The sequence below is a fragment of the Mus caroli genome, chromosome 12 (assembly GCF_900094665.2).
Source record: "Mus caroli chromosome 12, CAROLI_EIJ_v1.1, whole genome shotgun sequence".
Taxonomy (NCBI): Eukaryota; Metazoa; Chordata; class Mammalia; order Rodentia; family Muridae; genus Mus; species Mus caroli.
This window is the reverse complement of record NC_034581.1, coordinates 109,025,531-109,043,557: the sequence shown is the minus strand read 5'-3', so window position 1 is coordinate 109,043,557 and position 18,027 is coordinate 109,025,531. Positions and strand designations below refer to the sequence as shown.

Here is an 18,027-nt window from a genome sequence, read left to right as displayed (position 1 = left end):
TAGGTGTGTGGGTTCATTTCTGGGTCTTCAATTCTATTCCATTGGTCTATTTGTCTTTTTAAATAAACTTTGAAAGTTTGAGAACCCTCTTTAGAACATTGATTTTAAGCTTGTTTACATGTGCTTCACTGCATTGAAATATTTAGGTCTTGCTGTCATAAGATAGCTGGACTCTGGTGGTGCCATGTTTTCCTCGTCATTGTTGATTATGCTTCTATACTGCTGGCTGATGACTGGTGTTCTATCTTCATAATGTGCATTCATTTGTATTCCTGTCTGTTATGCAACTACAAGAATCATTACAAGAGTAAAACTATGTGCAGATTTTTATAAGCGTAGTCCAACAATTCTTGTGAGAAGAGATCCATTGAAATGATGCCATCTATGTGTGCAAATGGGCACAGAGCTCAAGAGAGGCCATGCAGCAGAAGGACAATATTTGTATTCTAGTCATGCATAATTTTACACACTATGCTTTCTCTCATTGAGAAAGATATCTTCGCAATAGATCAGTCTTGATGCATGGGATGTGTCAGTGGGCAATTTTCACTTCTCAGTTGTTCAGGGCCCTAAAAACAGGTGCTAACAGGATATAGCAAGGGTTATTATTGTATCCAAGAACAATTTCCTCCTTTCATGTACCCACATAAAACCCAGTTAAATAAAGAAAACATGTAAGAGAAATGACTTGGTAGTCAAAGAACTCAATGCAGAAACCATTTCAGATCACCAGCTTACTATGATTTGTTGCTTTAAATGAAGTTGTTTCCTGAACATGCCAAAAAAAAAAAAAAAAAGAGAATAATGCCACAATCCATTAAACCTCTTAGCCATAACAAACAGAGTTTCTCTAATAATAGTATTAAATACAACATTAAATAATTAGCCCCAGGTTCTTCTTTCTAATATAAGTGTTACTATATAAAGGGTGGTAGGATTAAACGAGGTTCCATAACCAACAAAGACTTCCTACATCCTTAAGGAGATTGGAGAGAGTGGAGGAAATAAAACCATGGCCCTGCAGACCAGATAAAAGACTGTTGCCCTTACTGTGCTAATTACAGCAAAGAAATCTATACCCAATTGAAGACATTTAAAAATAGCGTGAATCCCAAGTATGTTGTAATATACATTCACCCAATATATTCAATATATATGTGAACAAAGTTTAATACAACATTATATCTCAAATATAAATCTCTAATATTATTAAAGTTTATTTAAATAATTTTAATTTTCTAGTTATGAAGATAAAACCTGAGACCTTATTCATGTTATCCCTCCCACCCTGTGGTGTCTGCAGCCCATATTAATTAATTTTATTTAATGTATATTTCATAATTCATTGGTCTTTATATTAGTTTTTCTCAAATTATTAAATAATAAATTTTTATTCTAGGAACTTGTACAAATTTGGTGTTTACTATCTGTTAAGATAATCAGGAAAGTGTGCATCTAATAAAAGAACAAAAATGAGGCTGAGGTGATGGTTCAGTGGTTAGAGTATTGCCTGGTCTTGCAGAGAACCCAAGTTCAATTGCCAGCATCCACATCAAAGCATGATACTGTCTGCCAATGTAGGGCCAGTAAGTTTGACACCCTAACACATATAGGCAAAATGATAATGCCTATAAAATTTCAAAACTAATTAATGTTGAAAAAGGACAAATACAAATTAAGGCTGTAGAAATATTATTCCAAACACATAATGAAAAAAATATTTTAATGAAATCATGGTAATGTTATTGTGTTTCTCTCAGACAGTTTTGCCAGTTATTACTGTCCCAAAGGCTCACACAGCAGAGCATAAGATATAGCAGGAAGATATGCAAATAAGGCCTTCCGTTGATCATTAAAACCATCACAGCCCTGACCCTGAAATTCAGGCAGAGAACTTTAGCCCTGTCTTCCCTTTTAGTGTTCAGAACTGACAATATAACATTGAACATGGTGTTGGGGCTGAAGTGGGTTTTCTTTGTTGTTTTTTATCAAGGTAATTAGTATGTGCCTGAGTAGTCATAGGGGAGAGTGACTGTGGGCATGTGTGACATTTTCTTGACCAAGATTCTCTCTGTTTGCAGGTGTGCATTGTGAGGTGCAGCTTGTTGAGTCTGGTGGAGGATTGGTGCAGCCTAAAGGGTCATTGAAACTCTCATGTGCAGCCTCTGGATTCACCTTCAATACCTATGTCATGAGCTGGGTCCGCCAGGCTACAGGAAAGGGTTTGGAATGGGTTGCTCAAATAAGAAGTAAAAGTAATAATTATGCAACATATTATGCCGATTCAGTGAAAGACAGATTCACCATCTCCAGAGATGATTCACAAAGCATGCTCTATCTGCAAATGAACAACCTGAAAACTGAGGACACAGCCATGTATTACTGTGTAAGAGACACAGTGTGGAATTTTCAATGTGAGCCTAGACACAAACCTCCAGTTCAGGTACCATTGACCAGCAGGGGGTGCTTAGTACACACAGGGACAAGATCAGCTCAGATGAAGATGCAGACATAATTGATATTTTATTGTTGTGTCTGGGCTCTTTCTCTATCTGATGTCTTGGAGGCAGGGGGGGATCATCTTTACAAGTATAAACTCTGTTTGTTTGTTGTTTTTTTTTTTTTTTGAAATGTGAGGGTCAAAGAGGTATTGGGGAAGGGCAATCATATTCATAATATACTGAGTGAAAAATCTATTTTCAATAAAACATAGAAAATGAGATCTCAAAATTAATAAATAAACAATGAAATTTGATACTATCTTTTTGTGTAAATCTCACATATGCCCACATACACAGACTTTATGTCTCCTGTCTCTGTTTAAGTTGTTGCAGGTATAATAAGAGGCAAGGACTTAAAGGATTTAAGGAATATATATATATATATATATATATATATATATATATATACCCTTAAATATTTAAGGGTTTACATGTGTATATAATGTATAATGCTAAGGTGTAGGGAAATAAGTTAAATGTTTGGGTTTTAGCTTGTTTGTGTGTGTATGTGTAGTGTGTGTTTATATATTCTGTAGTGATATTTTTGTTATTCATTTCTATGCACATAGATTAATTACTAATAGAAAAGCTTTTCTTTCTTGAGAAGGGGGTCACTACAAGTGTCAGACTGAGAAAAAACATTAGGTGGAACTTGGACAATGAGTGAAACAGATTGTGAGGAAACATTGCTGAAGTCAGGAGTCAAAGATGCCACAAGAAAAACAGCAGTATCAATTTACCTGAGCTAATAGGGACTCAAAAGACTAATTCAAGAATCCGGAAGATTCCTTGAGTCTGACCTAAGCCCTCTGCATATATGTTTGGTTGTGTTAGATGTTATATATGTTATAGCATGTTGTGCGATCTGGGTATGTCTCTGACACCTTTGCCTGACACTAGGATCCTTGTACTCCTACTGGTTTGTCTTGGCCCATCCTTAGTATGGGGAGATCTGGCAAGTCTTACTGCAACCTGATATGCTATATGGAGATGATATTGTAGAAGGCTTGCTTTCTTTTAAAGGAAATTCCAGAAAAGTGTATTTGGGTAGGGAGAAGGGAAGGACTTGGAAGAGAGGATGCTCTGGCAGCTGTGGTCTAGATGTAATATAAGAAGGACTAAAAACCAAAAGTTTTTAAATAGTTACTAAAATTATTATATTTCATAAAATAAAAATGCAGATCACTTCTGCTACTCTTATTGAATAAAATGTACTGAAAAGTAAACAGTTGTATGGGAGCCTTTAATACACTGGCAGATTGATTGACATTAGGATGTAGAATAAGCCCAAGGCTTTCAAAATTGCTTGCTTTAACTTGGAGATTGAAATTAAGGGTATATGTAGGAATGAACTGAGATTACTGGGCTAGTTTCAGGATGTTCCTCTAGAAATGCATAAAATTAAAGTCTGTATAGTGGAAGCAGATTCAGATCCTATCTTACACATGTAAGAATGTGTTATGTCTTAGAACTAAGGCTCCAAGCCAAGAATAGTCTTACCTAAGGCTGTGGATATATATATAAAAAAAAAAGTCTCATGGAGGTGTTGGAAATCCATTTCTAAAAGGGTACACAGAGACATCAGAAGAAAGATGACTTTCTCACAATTCGTCTACATGAATATGATTAGGAAAATTTTGCTTTCCCAGTACCTACTTTTCTTTGGTTATTGGATATTTTCTTTATTTATATTTCAAATGTTTTCCTCTTTCCAGATCTTTCCTTTGGAAGCAACCTATTCCATCCTTGATTACCCTGCCTCTATAAGGTTGCTCCTCCACCCATCCACTACTCCCATCTTCCATCCCTGGCATTCCTCTTCTGTATGGCTTTGAACACTCTCAAGCCCAAGGGCCTCTCCTCCCACTGATGCCAACAAGGCAATCCTCTGCCACATATGCCACTGGATCCATGGGTCCCTTCTCATGTATTCTTTGGCTGGTGGTCAAGTCCCTGAGAGCTCTGGGGCAGTCAGGTAGTTCAGTGGAATAGAATTGAAGACCCAGAAATGAACCCACACACCTATGTTCTCTTCATTTTGACAAAGCATCTAAAACCATCCAGTAGAAAAAAGACAACATTTTCAACAAATGGTGCTGGTTCAATGTAGAAAAATACAAATTGATCTGTTCATATATCTCTGTAAAAAGCTCAACTCCAAGTGCATCAAGGATCTCCATATAAAGCCAGATTCACTGAAATGAATGGAGAAGAAAGTGGGGAAACACCTCAAGACATGGGCACAGGGGAAACGTTTCTGAACAGAATGCCAATGGCATATGCTCTAAGATAGGACCTCATAAAATTTCAAAGTTTCTGTGAGGCAAAGGATACAATCCACAGTACAAAACTGCAACCAACAAATTGGGATCTTTACCAATCCTACATCCAGTAGAGGGCTAATTTCCAACATATACAAAGAACTCAAGAAGTTAGACTCCAGAGAACCAATTAACCCTATTTTAAAATGGGGCACAGAGCTAAACAGATAATTTTCAATGCAGGAATATCAAATGGTTGAAAAGCACTTAAAAATATTCAGTATATTTAGTCATCATGGAAATGCAAATCAAAACAAACCTGAGATTCCACCTCCCACCAGTCAGAATGGCTAAGAACAAAATAGGTCACAGTAGAGGCTGGTGAGGATGTGGAGAAAGAAGAACACTTCTCCATTTCTGGTGGGACTTCAAGATGGTAAAACTATTTTGAAAATCAACCTGGTAGTTCCTCGGAAAATTAGAAATAGTTCTACCTGAAGATTCCAATATACCACTTCTGGGCATATCCACATGATGCTTCAACATATAACAAGGCCATGTGCTCAACTATGTCCATAGCAGCCTTATTTATAATAACCAGAAGCTGGAAACTTCCCAGATGTCCCTCAAGAAAAGAATAAACACAGAAATTATGGTCCACAAAGGAGTACTATTCAGCTATTAAAAACAATGACTTCATGAAATTTGCAATCAAAGGAATAGAACTTGAAAATATCATGCTGAGTGAGTAAACCCAGACACAAAAGAACACACATGACATGTACTCACTGATAAGTGGATTTTAGCCCCAAAACTCAGAATACCCACGTTACAACCCACAAAACATATATACAGCTTAAGAAGGAAGAAGACCAGATTGTAGATGCTTCAATCCTACATAGAACAAATTAATCACAGGAGATAGGGACCTTGGAGTGAGACAGGAAGGGGAGGGAAAAATGAGGTGCAGGAACAGGTATTGTAAGGGACAGGAGAGAAGTACAGAGGGTCAGAAAATTGAATAGAACCATGCAACAGAAGGGATTGAGAGCTGGGAGTAAAGACTAGAATGTCTCAGATTTCAGCGAAACAAGAGTCTCCCGGAGCCAATGGTGATGACTTTAGCTGAAATACCCAACAAAGGGGAGATGTAACCTATAGAGACCACTGCCCCCAGTGAAGGGATGGAGCCACACATCCAACTCAAAAGTTTTAAACTAGAAATGTTCCTGTCCAAAGAAAAGAAAGGCACAAAAATTGGAATGGAGTCTGAATGAAAGGCTATCCAGAGATGCACTACCTAGGGAATCATCTCATCAGCAGACAGCAACCCCTCACCCACCCACACACACATACCCAGTATTGCTGGTGTCAAGATGTGCTTGCAGACAGAAACCTGATGTGGCTGTTCCCTGAGAGGTTGTAACATCACCTGACAAATACAGATGCAGATACTAACAACCAACCATTAGACTGAGCCTAGGGAGCCCAGTGGAAGATCTAGGGGAGGACTGGATGACCTGAAGGGGAATGCAACCCCATTAGAAGAATAATATCAACTAAGTGGACCACCCAGAACTCCCAGGGACTAAACCACTGACAAAAGGGTAAACATGGAGGGAGCCAAGACTTCAGATACATATGTAGCAGAATATTGCCTTATTTGCCATCAATGGGAAGGGAGTCCCTTGATTCTGTGATGGCTTGATGACCCAGTGTAGGGGGGATGCTAGAGTGGTGAAGCAGGAGTGGGTGAGTAGGTGGAGAAGTACCCTCATAGAGGGAAAGAGTAGTATAGAGGGGGATGAGAGGGAGAGATTTTGGATGTGTAATCAGGAAGGGGGATATCACTTGAAATGTACATAAAATGATTAATTATTAATAAAAACACTGAAGAATGTGGAAGCTCCCTTGAGGGTGAGAGGACAGGGATGAGAAACTGGAAGACTTGCTTAAAGTTTTGATTGAGTAGTGAGGAAATGAACAACAGACTAAGAATTAACTATCATTGTATAAGGGATTTTCCAAGTCTCCTTACATAGAGGATTCAGAATTAAGAAACTTTTGATAGTAAAGTTGACTCACATATTCCTATACTGGTGTTAATCTGAGTACAGATGTATATCAATACTTTGGAATCGAAATGTTTGATTACATGTTAAACCAATGTCTAATTCATAGATGGCTAAACTTGATGTTGAGTTAGTACTAACAAAATTAATTCATGAATCTGGGCTGTATTCATGAGATCTGCATATTAGATTCAGAGATTAACCACTGCTTATTGATTCAACATTCAAATACTTCCCAAGTCGCTTGCCCTGTAATTCCATGTCAGCTACACAACACTGATCACAGTAACACAAGGCTATCTCCTATAGCCTAAGTGATTATGGATGTGACAATCATCCTCACTGCTTTGCTAAGGACTCTTGCATTTTCAGAGATGAATGGATGTAGAGTTTGTTTGTAAATTCTTTAGGAATAATTTACAGAGTAGGCTAAAGTGGTTCTGCCTGCAACTACACACACACACACACACACACACACACTAATTACTGAGGAATCATGGTGTGGCAATCTGTGAGAGAATCAGAGTGAGGATGTGAGTCAGTCTCCAAATGCAATCCTCCCTGTGATATAATGCAAATAGTGTTCTCACTCTTAAGTTGTGGACAAAACAAATATATATATATATATATATATATATATATATATATATATATATATATATATTATAGCAGAGTTACATGAGAAATTCCTTGCAATTTAAGATAAACTAAACTAGTATACATCCAGAGGATGAGGGAAATAATCTACATAATAAAAGGAGAATAAGAAAAATCCTTGAAAGCATTGTGTGTATTCACAGAAATGTCCTGAAAAGTTTCATAGGCACTGTACTTGATCAGCAAATATCATGTTCCTCATATTAGTTTAAGTTAGGAGAATAAGCTCATATGAACTATTTATTATCTCATAGAGCCCATTATTTTGTAAATAGATTACACTGTAAGGGAATGATGTCTAGTAAATTCATAGTAGTTAAGTAGGCATGCACTCCTGTCCATTACAACATATGACAGCCATCAGCATCCTACCATACTGGAGTATAAATTTCAGTCTCATAGACATTTCCCAGAAAAACATAGACGTTGAAATGGCAATGAAATATTGTCTGGCATCCTGAACTAAGGGATAACTATTCCATTATAATGATGAATGCTGATACCCTAGGGACTCTACCTTGCAAAATGATAATTACACAGAACCAGTGATACAATAGAAGATATATTTGACTGTTCCCAGGTTTTTCTATTACTCTTTCTCTCCAACTTCCTTTAAATGCATACAGATGCAATATGGGAAACAGATTGAGTCACAGAATACACTTATTTGATAATTATTTCTATTTCCTTTTAAGTGGAAATAGTAACTTCAAAGAATTGTTAACTGATCTGTGGGTGCCATAATTCTCCCCCCTTTTTTTCTGTTGACAACTATGCCCTAGTGTCCCAGGAATTCATTCATGGAAGCATGCGTGGGTGCATCTGAGCTCATGGCTCCTTGTGGTCCTGCACACAGGTGTTCTGCCCAGGTCTAATCAGATGAGGACAGGAAAGAGCCTGATATCTCCTGTCATTACCTTTTATAAATGGGAACTGCTAGAGCTGGATCCAACTGTCACCTGGCTTTAAGAGGGATATTACAGTAATATTGACACAACTTAAAATCTCTGATGTGTAAGCAAATTTCCCTAGGTAAACTAGATCTATTTATACCTTAAGCTGAGCTCTGTGAAAACTGAAGTTACAAGAATATATTATTGCTTAAGACCAATCATGTAATTTCAGTATAACCCATAAGTCTCCCTGCAGGGGAGGTCATAACCAGCAGGGGGCACAATAGAGCTAAAAATCCGCAGTAGAAACATGAGGCAGGTTTTCAGGGGACTCTGTTTCCTTTGTAGTTTTCTTACTTAGGTATATTAACTGATCTGCTCCATGTGTGATGATATTAATTGATATGTGATGTCTCCATAGTCAAAATTGTAAAGATTCTCTGTTAAACAATCCAGATTTACATTTCTTCTTCTTTTTTTTTTGCTGAATAATTTATCATTGTATTGCATTTAACATTATTATCATATTTTTAATAAGAAGTTGGTAATAATGCACTATGTTGGATGGTCTTTTCTTTCTCTATTTTTTATTTTTATTTATTATTTTTAAATTCGATATATTCTCTGTTTACATTTCAAATGTTATCCCCTTTCCTAGTTTTCACTCCAAAAATCCCCGTTCCATACCCCTTCCCCTTCTTTCCAACCCACCCACTCCTGCCTCCTGGGACTGGCACTACCCTATACTGGGGCATAGAACCATGACAAAACCAAGGGCCTCTGCTCCCATTAATGGCTTACTAGGCTATCCTCTGCTACATATGCAGCTAGAGACACGAGTCCCACCATGTGATTTATTTGATTGGTGGTTTAGTCCCAGGGAGCTCTGGCAATACTGAATAGTTCATATTGTTAGTCTTCTTTTAGGGCTGCAAAACCCTTCAGCTCCTGTGCTCTGTCCAGTGGATGACTGTGTGCATCCATTTCTGTATTTTCCAGGCATTGGCAGACCCTCTTAGGAGACAGCTATATCAGGCTCCTGTCAGCAAAATATTGTTGGCAACTGCAATAGTGTCTGGGTTTGTTGGCTGTTTATGGGATGGATCCCCAAGTAGGGCAGCCTCTGGATTGTCTTTCCTTAAGATGCTCAACAAGATGTTTCAGATTCATTTCTTGAAAGATAAGAGAAGTTCAGTCTGTTTGGGAGAGGCTGACACCTAACTAGGTCACTCCAGTTACTTTATTCAAACATTATTAAAGGTTAATTAGGGCTGAGAAAGGTTCCAACCACCAAAGTTATCTTGCACTTGCTGCTCATGAGAGCCAGCAGCTCACACAGATCTCAATGTCTTTTCACCATGGCTAACCATAATCAAAAGTAAGAATACTCCAGGTTTGCCAGGAGTATCGTAGGACCATGGTCAGTGCAGCTGTAAGCTCTCTAGTAGCACCTAGTGCAGACCCTCCAGAGAGACAACACATCTTCAAGGTTTAAACAGTCTCAAACCAATTTTCCATCCTCTACTAAATGACCCAAACATAGCAAAAGCTTTATGGAGAACTTTCACTCAGTGCTAGATATAAAGTCTTCTCTATATGTTTCACTTAAAGCCAAACATAAAGACTTTACTATACATATCACTACAAAAGTATAATGTTTGTTTTTCATTCTTCAATAATTCACTTTCCTTTATTCCCAGTATCCCTGTTTTGGTTTGTAATGGAACATGCATTCATTCTATATCCTCTATAGGTTTTACTTACATAAAGAACCTAAATTTTTATCATACCTTTTGCATAAAATTTAAATTTGATGTATACTACACCAATCTATAATTTCTCCATTTCCCAACACCATTTCGTGTTTTAAACCTTCGCCTTCTTTATTATCTCTGCTTTGATTTTATCTGTTTTACTATATCATTCCCCTAAATTCCTTATAGACTAATGACCTATTTCTAGTCTTTTGGCTTGTACAAATTAAAGTCACGAAATAAAATATTCAAATTCCCAAACACATATGGTTAAGAACATGAAGAATTTGCCTTAAGGAAATGGGAGATCTCATGCCACATATATTTTTTTCCAGTGCCATCCACATAACTAGAGATGTTATACTTCATTTTACCACTAAATATTTTTTGATTATTTTTACCATATTTCACATCGTCATTATTTCTTTGTGCTTTGTTTGGAATCTAGAATTATTCCTTTCTTTAGCTGCTGTGACTAGAGCATGAACATAGTCCTGTGAATGAACATGGATGTGCCAGTGTCTCTATAATAAGCTGTAGCATCATTTGAGTACATGCTTTGGAGGGATATAGTAGGGACTCAGCAGAATTTTATTATTGCTTGGTGAATTCTCCAAACTGATTTCCAAAGTCACTACACCAATTTATATTTTCCATCCATGGTGAGATAAGTTTATTCTTTCAGTACATCCATGTTCACATTTTTTATCCATTTCTGTTCGTGAAGGTGATAATTATATTCCTCATGCTGTCAAATTGGAAAATTAAACTTCTTTGAATTTGGATTTCAACCTGAAGCTAAGTACTTTGGTTGCAGTAATCAGAGAAACCAACCTTCAACTGAGCAGTAAATTCTCTCTGCCTACTAGGTTTCTTAGTGCAGGCAAGTGCTATACAGCTTGAAGGAAGAGCAAAGACATCAGTGATATCATGCAATATGAGAAAGCTTGCCATCTACAATATCAGCCTTCAAGTAAGATGGATTCCATAGAGTCTGACTGTTATGTAGTGACCAATTGCTTCCTAATTGTGTATGCAGCCTGATCCATATGAAAAATAGAAATAACAATTTTACATCTATTTAGAATTGTCATGCAAGTGTATTTTGTACACTGTGCATATTTCTCTCTTAACTTCTACCCTTCTTTTTCTTGCCCCACATATTTTCCCACTATTCAACTAAACATATTCACTGATATAACATCATGTATTTGCATATATTGTTGTATGTAACTATGGAATATATGAGGTAGCAATGAGAGTTTCATTAATTATCTATGTTCATGAGGTGGTCTCAATTAATAGAACTATTTCCAATTGGATCCAATTTCCTAAAAGCAGTGTGTATTTATTTTGTTCTGATGGGAATTCTTTTATAAATAAATTATATATAGAATATAATATATATGTATCTATACATATATACATATATACACATGTATACATACATATATACACTGTCATTTGGTCTTTTGAGTGAGTTTTTTTTAATATATAATCCTATGGAAAGGAGGCTCTAAATTCATATCAATATCATAATCATCACAACCACCACCTATAAATTAATCTGATAACATTGTCCCAATGAGGAGGAATAGTATCAGATCAAAAACGTCTGGAGTTGACTCCCTGGTGTTATATTCACAGCATCTGTGCAGGGCTCAAGGAAGGGGTCTGGGGTGCATATCGAGATTTTGAACTTGGACCTTAGTATCCTGCTGCCCAACCATTGTGCCTTCTCCTTCCTTCTTCTCCAGCTGTACTAGGTCTTTATATAAGAAGTACCCTACTCATGATTATGCAAATTTATTGAATCTATGGCAGTAAATACAGGGATGTTCACACCCTTTAAAACCACATATGATCAGTATCCTCTTCACAGTCACTGAAAACATTGACTCTAATCATGGAATGTAACTGGATAGTTCCTTTTATTCTGTTGGTAACTTCAGGTAAGGGGTTCACCAGTTCCGAATCTGAAGAGGATACAGGGTCTGAAATGACAATGACATCTACTCTGCTGTTCTCTCCACAGGTGTCTACTCACAGGTTCAGCTCCAGCAGTCTGGTGCTGAGCTGGCAAGGCCTGGGGCTTCAGTGAAGATGTCCTGCAAGGCTTCTGGCTACACCTTTACCACCTACTGGATGCACTGGGTAAAACAGAGGCCTGGACAGGGTCTGGAATGGATTGGCGCTATTTATCCTGGAAATAGTGATACTAGCTACAACCAGAAGTTCAAGGGCAAGGCCAAACTGACTGCAGACACATCTGCCAGCACTGCCTACATGGAGCTCAGCAGCCTGATAAATGAGGACTCTGCGGTGTATTACTGTACAATACACAGTGTTGTGACCACATCCTGAATGTGTCAGAAAACTTGGAGTGGTAGGAAGCTGCCCTGGATCTGAGAAAACAGGAAATATTAACATGTAGACTTGATAAAAAAATAATCATTTTGGGCATATATTTTTCTGTATCCTCACACTCTTATAGTGACTTTTGCAACTATATAAATCAACTTCTCATAATAAAGTGGTGCTAATTTAGGACCAACCTACCTTATACCATGCCTTGTCATTCTTGACTACCTGCACTGACATGTTTCTTTTGAGCAAAACAGTAAAAAAGCAAAACCATGATGGTGCAGCATGAAAATATCTCTGGATTCCTGAAAGACTAGAACTTCTGTTGAGATAGATGTGGAAAAAGTGTTACACAGTTTTTCCAGGGACCAGCCTTGGCTGAGGGCAGGGTCTGGTGAACAGTGGATGCAAGAGCAGTGAAAGGAAGGGAGGGTCAGACATGGGACATCATTCACTTCAGGAGAGATGGGGCAGAGAGGAAGCACATCTCACTCTGGCTTTTCCTACTCTGACAACTTTTGTAACTGTCAAGCTTTATTTATTCATAAAATCATTTCCTCAGAAATTTTATGCACTGATAACATGTCTTTTCAAAATACATTTTCTTCTAAAGTCTTTGTTGATTACATAAGAATATTGAAAGAAGAACAAAGTGACAAAACAGTAATTTCATAAGAACTGAAATTAACATTAAAATAAAATCATTTTTCTTAAACTCAGTATCTTCTTTCTTAAGATTGGTGTCATAAAGCCTTGTGGTAACAGAAATGCTAGACAGAATGTTAATATTTGAATTTGATTTTGTTTCAGTTTGGCATAAATTAATAGATCAAAATTATTTTCTAATACCTATTACATGAAACTTAACTTTCTATAGAATTTCAAACTTTAACCCTTATTAAATTTATCCTTCCATTCTTTTTCATTTATATTTGGCAAAAGGCAATTGTATCTTTCTTTTATTCTTAGAATATTGTTTAGCCCCTTTGTTTAAGCAAGAGCAGTCTATCAGTAGAGTTCTGCTCTGGCAAGTTTGTTCAGAAAAGCTTGCAGTTTACTGAGCCAGGGTGCCTTCTTCTGTGTCTCCATATTGAACCTTTGTTTTTTCAATATGATTTCTGTAATTATTACAATACTATAAAGAACAGAAGAACATCAGGGTTTCAAAACTTCTTACTTTTGATTTGAGTAAGCTACCAAGGCTTGTCATAGACTTGCATGTTCATAATATCTTTCTATACATACAAGTTCTTTGTTTCTATAGTTGAACATTAAATTCCCAGCAATTTCAATTACATCTTGTCATCTTCAAAAATTTCCTGAAGGTTTTCTTCTTTAATAACTTTTCTCAAATCCTCTTTTGCTACATCCACTCCAGTAGTGACTCATTTGATAGGCCTAGAAAAACTCTAAGTAGTCGTAAGGCAGCGAGTTTCATGGAAACTTAGCCTCATGGAACCTTGGCTTAACCATATGCAAGAATTTACCATGGCCTAGGAAAAAGGAGGGTTGTGGTTTTAGGGGGAACTACAATATTGCATTATTCATGATAAGGTCTGCTAGAGAAGAACCCTCTAGTGCTAGCTTTAACAAGGCTCAAAGGAATAGCATAAATTGTGACTCAGGTGTGAAATCCTCTCCTGGCCCCTGTCATTAGCTGACTCTAGGCTAAAGTTTCCTTTAACTGTAAACATTGCCTGGTTCCTGCCAGTCCTTTGAAGGCATTCCTCTGTTTTGTGTCAGATAACTTCAATGTACCTTGCCATCTGTGACACTGTACTCCTTTGTTTTCTGTATTATATAAAACTGATGCTAACTTTGACAAAATTACATTCAGATACACACTCCCTTGTGTCCGTGTCTGTTTGTCACCCCTCTCGCCAACATCTTGCTTGCCTGTAACCAGAACCCTGATTTCTCCCACAGATTGAGGGGGGCCGACTGAGGCAGATCCATAGCACTCTTTCACGAGAAAGAGTGAAATTATTATCAATACTCATTAGTGATCTGAAAGACTCAATTTTCTGAAATACTTTATTTTTACAACCAAACTTTCAATAATTTCATTCTTTTTGTTATCCCAGCTCTAGCTTTTGTATAGAGAACTTTCACAGTAAGAAGCATAAGTATAGACAAAGGTGCGCAGCGAATATACATCAATGGCAGTGAATTGTCAGTCCAGATTGTCCAAGCACCACAATTTTGTCAATCAGCACCTTCAGGATGCTTGGCATTGCTAAATTTAACATGTAAAATCCAAATAACCAACGTCTGAGCAATCAAAAATTTACTTTGTAGTCTTAAGACTTAAGTGACTTCAGTGTGTTGTTAACTCTGGCTGTGTGTTCCTGTAACATTTGGGTATCCATCTTCAGACTACAGGCTAAGTGTTTGTAATAGACTTTCCCATGAAGCACGAATACTGAAGGGTTGGCCTATTTTGTCCTGGCAAAGTTGGAAGTCTGACTTTCCAGTATCCAGTTTGTCCTCAGTTGGACAGTGTCTTGTCAGCAGTTATGCTAAAGGCAGGGCTTTTTTGGGTTTGTTTGTGTTTGTTTTGTTTTGTTTTTTGTTTTGTTTTGGTTGTTTGTTTGCCCTAGTGGCTAGTGTTGCCACATTGGAAACAAACTCCATGTAGAATTTCTCCCTAAAGAAGCATCTCCTTCTTCAGACTTCATTTTTTTTCATACTCCTCTCTTCATTATAGAATTTCATCACTCATATATCTGTGTGCCTATCTTTTCCTAGAAACAAATGGTTTTAGTCAAATTAGTAATAGCATGCCCTATTATGTGTTCCTTAATAATTTGGGGGAAATAAATTAACTCTAGACTGTCCCTGTGCACTTATAGGATCCTTAAAATGTAGAAGATGTGACTTTTTTACCTACACCATGCAACTGCCTGTTGCACATGTATATAGACAATGTTACTACAGCATCCTAGGTACTGAGAGTACCTTCATCTGTTCAGAGCTCTCTGACTTCCTCCTAGGATTACCTTCATCACTCTTATTTATTGTGATTAAGGAATGATAGTTCTTCAAACTGATTTGATGTCCCAGGTATGTGTATCCATGCTGCTTTTCAAATTGACTTCCAGAACATTTTATTTTCTGGTTAATAACAAGTTGTTTGGTTAAATTTTCATTTTTTTGGATGACTGCTGATAATCCTGAAAATTTCTCATAAGGGGTTCACTTTGTTTCCCTAGATAAATGACATTTACACCTCACAAGATTAGACCCTGCTTCTGATAGTTGGGCTGCATGTCTGCTCCAGTGCTGGGATGAGTGTTCTGGATGACTGAGTTATTCTGCTTCAACCTTACAGTAATGTTTTATGTCTTGATCCCTCATTGGCAGAGGTTAACATCTAAATTTACATAATGTTTTATTGTATTGAATTTATACATTTTACTTTTTAACAACATGATCTATGCTTTTATCTACATTTATTCCTACATATTTAGACACAGATGTAAAAATATTTTAAGAAGTTAGACTAGAAAAAAAATAACCCAATTTAAAAATGGCATACAGAAGCCGGGCGGTGGTGGCACATACCTTTAACCCCAGCACTTGGGAGACAGAGGCAGGAAGATTTCTGAGTTCCAGGCCAGCCTGGTCTACAGAGTGAGTTCCATGACAGCCAGGGCTACACAGAGAAACCCTGTCTCAAAACAACAACAACAACAACAAAACAATAATACAGAGCTAAACAGAGGATTCTGAGGAGAGAAATCTCAAATGACTGAGAAGCACATAAAAAAATTTTCAACATACTTCTTCATCAGGGAAATGAAAATCAAAATGAACCTGAGATTCCACCTTACATGAATCAGAATGGCTCAGATATAACACTCAAGTGACAGCACATTCTGGAGAGGATGTGGAGTGTCCTTGTAATGTTTTGCCAGCAAAACACACTCAGACAACAGGATCCTTCTACGGCAAAGTTTTATTGCTTACTTATCAAGAGACCCTGAATACAGAAAACTCAGTCCTTTTATAACCCACAAAGAGCTGTTGGAGACGTGTTTCACCCTGACTGGTTGCTCATTATCAGCCCATTTGATGCCACTGGACAGGCAGGGCACAAGACATGGAAAAATACCCCAGCACATGCACAGACTACTTGTTTACTAGTTAGAACACTGGATATCAGTGCCATCTTGTAATGGCGATTGCAAGGGCGGCTCCTCACATCTCCCCCCCCCTTTTTTCTTTTTTTTATTTAAGAGCAATAGGCCATCCATATATTGAAAGTGGAGATAGAGATCTAATCCCCAGTGTGCAAAAATAGGGGCATTACACAAAACCTCCTCCCAGGCTCATCACCCGGAGGGGTCTTGGTCCGCTCCTGTGTCGTTTTTCCTGGGGGAAGGACCCTTGGGCACTCAACCTTCATACAAGATGACATGTCTCCCTAGAATAGGTTCATTTTATGCTGCGGAGCCTTTCTACTGCAGTGCTTAGCCGTGCAACTCTCCTGGGCTGCTGAAGCACACTCACTCTATCCCGTGCAATGAGACTAGCCTCATGGGGTGCAAGAGCTGAGAGGCCAGCGACCTATTGCTTAAGCATAGATAACCATATACCAGGGGAGGCACCGTGTTCTAGTGCTGCAAGTGCTTGGGTTATTGCCATCCTGTCCCTTTTTGTTTGGGCTTTACGTTTACAGATCATCCAGAGCGAAAGCAATGCTCCACTGCATAGGATCACGGTAAACAAGCCTACCCCCACCCACTCCTTAAAGTAGGAAAATGCAGAGGAAATCCAGGTGGAGAAGCCCTTCATCAGCAAAGGGTTGAGACGCGTAGAATTCACTTGTAGAATAGCAACTCTCAACTCTCGAAGCGTTTGCTCAAATCCCATGGTCCAATTCTGTAACATATAACGAGACAAAGTTTTTGACAAATTTGCTGCTCTTGTAGAATTTTCAAACTGAACAGAAGTAACACAAAGACCAGGCATCTTGTATTCACAACCCAATTGAGCTAACTGCCAAAGAATATCCACCTGCTCTTGGACTAAGTTGATGCGCTGATTTATCAGCAACAACCCTCCTTGTATTTGTGAGTTGTCTGTGGCTTGTTTATCTAAAGCCGTTGTGACCGTCATAGAAAGCTCAGTAATAGTTTGTGTTGTTTGAATACTAGTAGATAGAGCAAGTGCCGAGGCCATGACAGAGGCTGCAACTGCCGCTGTGACCACCAATCCAACTATAATAGTAGAAATACCAAAACTTCTTTTTTCTGGAAACAAACTCAAGCTATTAGGGGCATCTACAGGAACAGGGACAAATCTAGGCATGCGGGTAACCAAAGCAAAAGGATATTTATTGGCATCCCAGCATAGGGTATAAAAACATTTTTCTTGTGAGCAATCTATCTCTATCTGATTCTGATTTAAGCTTGTTTTGCTTACCACCCATAAAAACGGGTGCCATACACATACCGGGGTGGCAGTAAAATTTACCTCTTTTTGTTTTTTATATTTAACATTGGAGGTGATCCATTTAAAAG

The 18,027-nt window shown here is 37.8% G+C and overlaps 2 gene segments (V, D, J or C); both read left to right on the top strand.

The window, feature by feature from the left end:
* Positions 1 to 1,939: 1,939 nt before the first annotated feature.
* LOC110306629 lies at positions 1,940 to 2,515 on the top strand. The segment is given in 2 exon segments: positions 1,940 to 1,993; positions 2,082 to 2,515. Coding segments are annotated over 2 exon segments (480 nt in total).
* A 9,529-nt stretch (positions 2,516 to 12,044) lies between these two features.
* Positions 12,045 to 12,502, top strand: LOC110306627. The segment is given in 2 exon segments: positions 12,045 to 12,090; positions 12,174 to 12,502. Coding segments are annotated over 2 exon segments (375 nt in total).
* Positions 12,503 to 18,027: the final 5,525 nt, after the last annotated feature.